The 10,278-nt window shown below is 39.4% G+C and overlaps 1 protein-coding gene across 2 annotated transcripts; it reads right to left on the bottom strand.

Annotated features, from left to right (window-relative positions):
- Window positions 1-5,618: 5,618 nt before the first annotated feature.
- LOC120278742 (rust resistance kinase Lr10-like) lies at window positions 5,619-7,248 on the bottom strand. Of its 2 annotated transcripts, none has more exons than XM_039285472.1 (2): window positions 7,111-7,248; window positions 5,619-6,969 (listed from the first exon to the last, which is right to left on the bottom strand). In XM_039285472.1, the coding sequence occupies exons 1-2, from the start codon at window positions 7,190-7,192 to the stop codon at window positions 5,726-5,728; spliced, it is 1,326 nt and encodes a 441-aa protein (XP_039141406.1). In that variant the 5' UTR covers window positions 7,193-7,248; the 3' UTR covers window positions 5,619-5,725. The 2 variants fall into 2 exon arrangements, with proteins under 2 accessions (XP_039141406.1, XP_039141407.1); XM_039285473.1 differs by having other exon boundaries at window positions 5,619-6,919; window positions 7,111-7,199.
- Between the last annotated feature and the right edge of the window lie 3,030 nt (window positions 7,249-10,278).

The raw sequence follows: 10,278 nt of genomic DNA, 5'->3' as shown, positions 1-10,278 counted from the left end.
TTCCACCAACCAGGGTATTTTGGACCGTCAGATCGAATCGATCTTGGCCATTCATTCAACTCTTGTAACCCTATAAATACCCCCTCATTTTGTATACTTTGTGATATAGAGAAGAGAAAGAAAAGAGAGAAATAAAAGAAGAAAGAAGAAGAAGAAGTTAATTTTTCAGGGTTTTTGGGTTTTTGGTAAATACTCTGGCTCTCTATTCTTATTACTATCTTTACATTTATAACATATATATTCTTAACACGTTATCAGCACGAATTTGCTAATATGATTTTAATTTTCTTTGGCTTATATAATATATATATTATATATGTGGAATCTATTTCTAACACTGAATGCAGGAAGGTTCGACAGGTAATATAATACTAGCAAACCATACATTTTATTATTACATAATTTCAATCAACCATACATAGGGTTTTCTTAGAAGCATACATAAAAAACATACAGTACTAAAGCCACTAAGGCTAATATTACCAGTACTTTTAAAATAAACAACAAAAACAATAATATTATTATTACAATGAAGTTTTCCACCAAATCCAAATTATCAAACATCATCTTTTCTAAGTTTTCGCGGCGACCCTCCGATTTTGGCGATCGTTGACAAAATCAGGTAAAAATCTGCCGGGCCCTTTTTCTCTTCCCCGTCGCCCAACTCCGCCGGCCCCTTCGAGTCTCTCCGTCGGCCCCCTACTTTCTTCTCTCACTTATCTTTTACTTCTTCTTCCCTTTTAACTTATAATCACTTTCAAACAAATTTTTATTCCCAATGCTGCAATAATTGCATCGTATGAATAGTACTGTATATATGAATAGTGTCATATATGAACAGTACCGTATATATGAATAGTATCATATATAAACGGTACCGTATATGTAAACAGTCCCATATACATAAACAGTATGTATGATTTATATTTTATTCTGTACACTCTATTCTAATTACTTGCTATATTATTATTTTGAAGAGAAAATGACAAATATTGCAAAAAGAGAATTTGAGGCCCTTCAAATCTCGGGGAGCAATTATATATCCTGGAGCCTCGATATCAAGCTCCATCTGAAAGCAAGAAACCTGAGTAAAACTATTGAGACTAATAACAATGAGCCTAGTGATAATAAGGCGAAAGCCTTAATATTTATAAGGCATCATATTGATGATGGCTCGAAGAATGAATACTTGACCATTGAGGATCCACGGGGAATTGTGGTTATCCCACGAAAGAGATTTGAACATCTCGGAATGGTCTACTTGCACACAAACGACGCAATGATTGGTCAAGCCTCGGGGTTTCAAGATTTTTAAAAGCGTGCAAGAATATAATTCCGAGCTATTTAAAATTGTTTCAGTGCTACGTCTCTGTGGAGAAACATTAACAGAAGAAATGATGCTCGAGAAAACATTTACAACATTTCACGCACGAAATGTTATATTACAACAACAATATAGAGAAAAAGAATTTTTACAAAAATTCTCGAATTAATTTCTTGTCTCCTTGTGGCGGAGCAAAAACAATGAATTGTTGATGCGAGAATCATCAATCTCGACCATCCGGATCGACCACTCGCCGGAAATTAATTTTTGGGCAAAGAAGATGGGCGTGGTTGCGATCTTGGTTTTAAAAAACCGTGGTGGACGAGGGTGGTCGAGGACTCACGCTGTCATGGTGGGGGCGAAATAATATCGGACCACGCGATAATGAATTGATGTACATCAACGAAGCAACAAAAGCCACAAGATGGGGTTAGAGACAAAGAAAGATACATGCTATCGTCGTGGCTCGGAAGGTCGTTGGTCCGAAATTTGCAGGGACCCCAAAAACATTTTTGTCCATCTTTACCAAGAATCACTTAAAAAAATAAGAAAGGTAAAGATATTGAGACAAATTTTCTGGCGACAACCACATAGTTGATCCAATTGAGGATAATTCCATAAATAATTTAAATGTAATCGAAAAATACATATTTAGATATGTCGATTTCCTTATAGACTAGTTTGTAATATGTCTTTATGTTTTTATTAAATTATGTTTTTTTCTTTTTGTTTTGTTAGAATATGGTCGATGATGAATGCATTATTGATTCAGGGGACAACGCATACTATTTTCACAAGAAAAATATATTTTATATCCTTATCAATGAGAAAGGCATGTATAGCCACAATAGCAGGGTCATCAGACACGGTTGAAGGTTCGGAGAAGCGGCGATTGATGTTGCCAAATGGAACATCCTTGCGGATGAAAAAAATGCTCTCTATTCCCCTAAGTCTAGGAGGAACCTTTTAAGCTTTTAAAGATATACGTCTCAATGGATATCATTTAGAGAGCGGTTGATAAGGAAGGAAAAGAATATCTTTATATTACACAAGTTATTTCATGCCAAAACGTGTACTTGAAAGCTTTCCCTGTATATCCTCAGGATTATATTTCACACGTATTAAAGTGATGGAATCTATCTTCCCTGCATTAGGGGGAGAAATGATCACTCAAAATGAGCCAAAAGAAATTGATTGGAATGCATCACGATTACATACATATGATCCTCGTACCAATGAATGTGAACTTGAAGTTCAAAGGATCATTAAATTGCAAAAATATTGCAAATGAAATACCGATGCATTCACTGATACTAAAAATGATAACCAAATCATATATACCGACTGCCCGATGCTCCTGCAAGAATTGAGATTCCTAAGAATCCATTGAAAGAAAATCAAGTAGAAAATAAACCACGACAAAAACGTGGAAGACCAATTGGCGCTAAAGATTCAGCTCCTAGAAAAAGGAAGCAGAAAAATAAAGAAAAGGATCTCCCATGTAAAGAGGGAGAGGAAATTTTAAAACCCTCAGAACAAGTTAATGAAGAATAAATGGGGATGATATTTCTGAAAATGTTGAAAATTCAATTTGCTATGTAGATGATGGTCAAAGATTGAATCGGCATGAGACCGAAATAAATGATATATTCATCTACAATGTGGCTACAGATATAGAAATAAATACTGATAATGATCCAGAGCCACGATCCATTGAAGAATGTCGACAAAGAAATGATTGGCCAAAATGGAAAGAAGCCATCCAGGCTGAGCTAAATTCTCTGTCAAAACGTTAGGTGTTTGAGCCGATAGTGCCAACACCAGAAGGGATAAAACCAGTCGGTTATAAATGGGTATTCGTGAGAAAAAAAATGAAAATAATCAAATTATGAGATACAAAGCAAGACTGGTTGCTCAAGGTTTTTCTCAAATGCATGGTATTGATTATGAAGAGACATATTCTCATGTAATGGATGGAATTACTTTTCGATTTTTAATTGCCATGGCGATAGTAATAAATTAGATATGCAGGGTTGATGGATGTTGTCACGAGCATATCTCGTATGGATTACTTGAAAATGACATATATATGAAAAATCCACGAAGGATATAGAAAAAAACAAACATTACAAATAATCATCATTTATCATCGTATTAAATTACGGAGATCTCTTTATGGGTTAAAAATAATCCGGGACGGATGTGGTATAACCGTCTCGATGAATATCTTATAAAAAGAAGGGTACCAAAATGATAATATATGTCCATGTGTGTTTATTAAAAGTTATACTAACGGTTTTTGTTGTGATAGCGAGTATATGTGGATGATTTAAATCTTGTAGGCACTCATTCCGAAATTGCAATTGCGACGATCATATCTCGAAAAAAAGAATTTGAAATGAAAGATTTGGGAAAGACCAAATTACGTCTAGGGTATACAAATCGAGCACTTATCCTCGGGGATATTTGTGCATCAATCAACCCTATCTGAGAAAAAGGTCTGTGAAGAGATTCGATATGGAGAAGGCTTATCCACTGAGTACGCATGATGGTCGTACGAACTCTTGATGTTCGAGAAAGATCCATTTTCGCCCACGGAAGAAGGAGAGATCATTCTTGGTCCGAAACTCCATATTTAAGTGCAATCGGTGCATTAATGTACCTTGCAAATAATACCGGACCGGATATAGCTTTTTGCGAGTAAATCTTCTAGCAAGATACGGTTCTACAGCGACACGAAGACACTGGAAATGAGTAAAAGATGTGCTACGTTATTTACGAGGAACTACAGATCTGGGTTTATTCTATCAACAAGAATCTTCATCTAGCCTCACGAGGTTTTCTGCGATCTTTGGATATCCGTCGACCCTCACGAAAGGGCGATCTCGGGACCTGGATACATGTTTTCTTACTAATGGTACGACCATCTCATGGCGTTCTACAAAAACAAACTCTTACGACTACTTCATCAAATCATGCTTTGAAATTCTAGCTCTCCATGAAGCAAGTCGTGAATGCCAGATGGTTACGATCTATGATTGGGCATATACGATCATCATGCAAATTACCATCGAGTAACAACAAATGCTACGAGTAATTTATGAAGACAACGAGTGCTTGTATTTCTCAAATACAAGGAGGTTATATTAAAGGTGATAAAACGAAACATATATCACCAAAAATTTTCTACACTCATGATCTCCAGAAAGAAGGCGTTATTGAAGTTCAAAAGATTCGATCCAGGTGAGAATCAGTCGATCTATTCACAAAATCACTTCCTAAGTGCATTCATCAAAGACTTATACACAAAATCGGGATGAGAAGACTCAAGGATGTAAGTACTTCTGATATAAGTTAAAAGTTATTTATTTGAGTGGGAGACTGTACTCTTTTTCCCTTCGCCAAGGTTTTTGTCCCAATGGGTTTTTCCGAGGCAAGGTTTTTAATGAGGCAGTAACCCTCAAATGTACCAAGGATAGTGTACTCTTTTTCCTTAGCTAGGTTTTTATCCCACTGGGTTTTTCCTAGCAAGGTTTTAACGAGGCATATCCTTTGGTCGTAGGCATCCAAGGGGGAGTGTTATAAACAAATATTTTAATGAATGACTACTGTAGCAATTTCACTGTAGCAGCCGACATTACTATAGCAACTTCTAGATATTACTGTATCAGCCGCAACACTGTAGCATCCGCCCATGTGGTACTGTAGCAGCCGTCGGTACTGTTATTATTCCACCAACCAGGGTATTTTGGACCGTCGGATCGAATCGATCCTGGCAGTTCATTCAACTCTTGTAACCCTATAAATACCTCCTCATTTTGTATACTTTGTGATATAGAGAAGAGAAATAAAAGAGAGAAATAAAAGAAGAAAGAAGAAAAAGAAGTTAATTCTTCAGGGTTTTTGGGTTTTTGGTAAATACTCTGGCTCTTTATTCTTATTACTATCTTTACATTTATAACATATATATTCTTAACATTGATTATAATTTTCATTTGTTGTGCGTCTATGCAGAGCTGGAGAGTTACATGAGAAGACAATCATAAAGAGTTTTAGAGTTAAGACTGCATTCGAAGGCTAAGGTGGTTGGTATTACATCAAAATAGGAGGCAAGCGAAGCTTGCGTATCTCGACACATAACCTTAACTTTTAACACATGCAACTCAACGTCCAGCCTGACTCTGTTCTGAAGTTTTAACTTAATAGGCTACTTTAAAAGTTACTCACATGTGCATTTTGGAATATGCATTATATATTATATATATATGAAAATGGATAAATCACTGGTTTAATATAAAGAAAAACTAGTTCAAACTGAGAAAATAATGTGCATTTCATTTGTTTCAGCTACAAATTGCTGATATACTTGAAGTGGGCTGCGGGTAATTACTGTATGGTTTTTTAAACTGGTAAAGAGTAAAATCTAGCGGCTTCTTGTTGTTGTTGTTGCTGCTGTTGTAAAGAGTGAAATCTTAGTCCTTGGTTATCTGCTCCACTTGATGACAAACTCGTGCCACTCCATAAATCCTTGGATGGTGCAGAAGTTGAAAGCAGGTGCTGGAAAGGATTCAATGGAGGCACAATCTCCATTTCCCCTTCCAACATCTTCACAACCTTGTCCATGGGAGGCCTTCTTTCTGGCTGGTACTGCACACACCACAAGGCCACCATTAGTTTCCTCTCTGTTTCACCCTTGTGTTCATCATCAACTCCAATCATCTCCAGCACCTTTTCCATTTCTCCATTCTCGTACCTCTCCCACACCCACTTTGGAAACCAACGCTCATCTTCCTCCAAGCTTGCATCAAAGCTCCTTCTCCTCCCTGCAATCTCAAACAGGAGTATCCCAAAGCTATAAACATCACATTTGTATGTCACTTGTCCCATCATCCACATCTCCGGTGCTGCATAACCCGGAGTCCCCCGCCCTACAGTCATGCTCACATGAGTGTTCTCTCTGTTGCAAAGCTTTGCCAATCCAAAGTCAGCCACTTTAGGGGTGAAGTTGTTGTCTAGGAGGATGTTTGCTGGTTTGATGTCATAGTGTATGATCCTTTGCTCGCATTCATCGTGCAAGTAAGAGAGTGCTTTTGCTGTACCTATTGCAATCTCATGCAACTTCTCCCATGTAATGATGTGGCTCTTGTCAAACAGATATGTGTCTAGAGATCCCTTGTCCATGTACTCATAGATCAGGGCTCTGGCAATTGAATCATAGCAGAAGCCATAGAGTTTAACAAGGTTTGCATGAAATGTTCTTCCAATGGTGCCAATCTCTGCCATGAACTGCTGCTCCATTAGTCTCTTGTCCTCAGATCCTACAGTGTTTAGCACTTTTACTGCTACTTGGACTCCATTAGGAAGCTGTCCCTTGTAGACTATTCCAAAACCGCCAGAGCCCAGGCGAATGGTGTAGTTGCGAGTGATGCCAGCAAGCTGTGGGAATGTAAATCTGATTGGCTTCTCCTTTGCAATCTGTTTGAGAAACCTCTCCACTGTTGCATCTTCAATCCATAAATTTGGGGAAACCATATTTGCATCTCCATACATGACAGGTGATGGATTTGAATTATTGGTTTTCCGCAACACATGTTTCTGGTACAACGTGTACAAGAAATATATTTTCCCAATTGTCACCAGTACTCCTTTTACCAATAAAAATCCAGTATTATGATTACTGCATGCAAACATTTACAGAAATAGATGAATTTGAGAATGGAACCCAAGCAGGAACTATGCATGAAAGAACCAAAGATGAACTTGATTGTGTTGGATAAGGATCTCACCAATCATAATTATTATCCATACTAGACCGCTACTGTCTGAGCTGCCTTGAGAGGTGCTCTGCGTGCTGCCTGTGGATGACATGTTTATCTATAGCAGTTAGAAGCACTGAGCACACGGACCTTCGAGGATATATAATAATACCCTCATCATCATGCTCCATTTGTAGTTCCGTGAGAAAAGTCCTCTCAAAATATAAAGTCAAGAGTCATGGAAATTTTTCTTTATCGTTGGAAATTTCTTAGATGATTCAACAAAACGAAACGCGTTTTGAATGAGATAGCGACATAACAATGCGACGAAATGGGGGACCTTTTTAAATATTAATACTAATATTAGTAATAATATTATTTATATAATATTATTATTAATTTAATGCTATTATCATTGATTTTTTAATCACTTTTATATTATTATTATTATTATAAAAATTATATTATTACTAATTTTTAATTATCACATTAAAAAAAGAAAATAAAAATAATACAAGAGATAAAATTTGGTTTTAAAAAGAATATTATGGTAATTTTTTAAATTGATAAAGGGTAATTTGGTTTTTTCATAAATATTTAAATTTAAAATTTTTTTAAATAGCTCCACCCCTCCAACAAAAAACCGATATAGAGGGGTGAGATATGAGGGGTTTGGAGGTTTGAAACACCCCTCTAAACTCATCTTCCTTACTCTCCCAACCACACTTCATCTCTCGTAACTCCTCGTCACTGCTCCAAAAAACCCCCAACCAAACAACCCATGTCTACAATAATTGAGGGGTCTTGAACAAAAGAGTTGGGTGTTTGTGCGTTAGCATTGGGCACAAAAAAAGGATTGAAAACTTAAAAATAAGAAACTAAACTGCTTATTTCACATTCATTCAGTAACTCCCTCCAATTTTTACGAAATGAATGAATACTTTTTGAAAAGGTGGATAAACCACTTCAATTAAAAGGGAAAAACGGAGCAGAACAAAAGTACAACAACAACACAAGGAAGGACCACTATATGTGATACAACTAACAAAGACTCTCTCCCAGACACAAAACAACGGACAAACAGAATAATAAACAAAAAGGGCCACAGCAGACCCCCACCCAGATAGGCAAAAAGACTAACTCTCCAACTGAGAAGGCGCCTCCTCGACCGCCGAGCCCACACAAAGCTCAGCCGATCTCTGCCCCACAAACTCCAAACTACGCCTGATGGTACCAATTTGCTCCTCTAGCTTCCTTTTGGAACACTCTGAAATCGTTTCCTCTGAGTCTTCCCGTGCCCCTTTCTTCTTTGCCGAGCGCGGTGGTTTCGCCACAGATCCTGCCTTTTCATTCCACTTAGAAGAGGGAATCTTCTGTCTCTCACTGCGCCTGGTACCAGGTTTTGGCACCTTTGGGTCAACAACACTGCTCTCCTGTAACCCAGGCATAAAAGCCCTGAAATTTCTTTCGAACTCGAACACTGAATCATCAGACTTGATCTCATCAGGCAGATCACTATCCACAGGGGGGTCATCCTCCCTCTCATCGTCTATACTGGAGTTAGGTCCACTAACACCATAAGAGGACCTATGAACATTATCTGGATCAAGAGCCCAAACTCCAGACAAAATTTCCAAGAAAATCCAAGCGGCGGAGACAAAGCAGGTGAGGCATCAGTAACACCCTGTTCCACACTCTTAGACATCAGGTCACCACTCTTAGAAACCTCCTCGTAAGCCTCCTGAAGAAGGTCCTCCTTCCCTGGCCCAATCGCCTTTCTAGGCCTAGCAACCTCAACCTTCTTAGAATGGGCCGAGAAAAGGCCCACATCACAACTCAATAAAGGATCCACATAATTTCCTCTCGGGCCCGAAGAAAACCCAACTTCATTTGCCAACCCACCCTCCATCACTGGACCCAAATCAATGACAACAGGGTCCACAGAAGCCGAGCCCAGCCCACAATCTTTATCAACTAATCATGTCCCCTCTCGAGATGCAACCTCGAACTGACTGAAGTCAACCCTGCCAACCTCGACCAATGTCGTAACTCCACCTGTCACTGGTTTCTGGGCCCTCACTGAGTGAACCACCCAGCATTCGACACCGCGCCTTCTCGAGCCCTCCGCCGAAGGACCAGCCTCATCCTTGGAACCATCTGTCCTTCTCCACCGATCGACGTGACCATCAGTTCCAAACCTCTTCATACGTTTGTGATGCATCTGCGGTTCAACGCCATCGTCGGAGCACCACTCCACCACAGCCGACCGAGAGCGACGCTCAACCGGCTCCTGAAGCTTCCGGGCAGGTATCTCGAGGTTAGGAAGGGAGCTGAGCTCAACCATTCCGGCATCCGACCTCGTCTTGCAACCCTCACTGTATGTCACAGCCCCTCTCCGGCAAGGCAATACACTTCGCGCCCCCAGATCACCCAGACTATTGCCTGCCGATGACACCCCCTCACCACCCTCGCGAGGCACAGGCAGCACAGCATGGTGGGTGAGCTTCTGGCATTCTGCTGATTACCAATCTCCTCACTTGTCTCTTCATGCGTGCCATCAAGTCCAGCCTCCCCAGAATCTACCAGCATGTATCACCCTAGTTGTACCTTCACCTCGTCGGTGAGAGTCTCGTGGAGGTCAAACAAATCCTCCACGTCCCATGTTGCCGGGTCCAATAGTGCAGACAACACGCCTATATCTCCCTCCTCACTATCCAGAGACCACAAGGAGTCCCTGATGCAGGGCGAAGAAGAGAAGCTCACAGCAGAATAGACCGCTTGGCCGTCAAGCGTGAAGGTCAGCGCGGACGTCGCCACTCATCTCTCCATGCATGAAATGAATGAATACTGACTCCATGCATGATTTTAGTTCATTTAGAGCCATAAGCTCATTGACATTCTTCATCAATCTATGAAGTTGTCATGAGAGGTGCTCTATCCCCAGGTTGTCATGCATGGCCAAAGATAATGTCCACCTTCTGAATTTGATATGATTTCTTCAAACTTTTGGCAATTAAATGTGTGGCAGCTGCAGAGTTGGTACCATCTTCAATGCCTAAAATTTATCACATCGAATACTAATTATTTGTGGTGCCTAAAATTCCACAATAAAACATATGTTGACACTGATGCTTAGAGGAGTATTCAACACTGTTTGATAGGAGACACGGACTTTATACAATTTAAGGAAATTTAAGG

Source organism: Dioscorea cayenensis, chromosome 16, assembly GCF_009730915.1.
Source record: "Dioscorea cayenensis subsp. rotundata cultivar TDr96_F1 chromosome 16, TDr96_F1_v2_PseudoChromosome.rev07_lg8_w22 25.fasta, whole genome shotgun sequence".
In the NCBI taxonomy this organism is placed as follows: Eukaryota; Viridiplantae; Streptophyta; class Magnoliopsida; order Dioscoreales; family Dioscoreaceae; genus Dioscorea; species Dioscorea cayenensis.
This window is presented reverse-complemented; position numbering and strand designations above follow the sequence as displayed.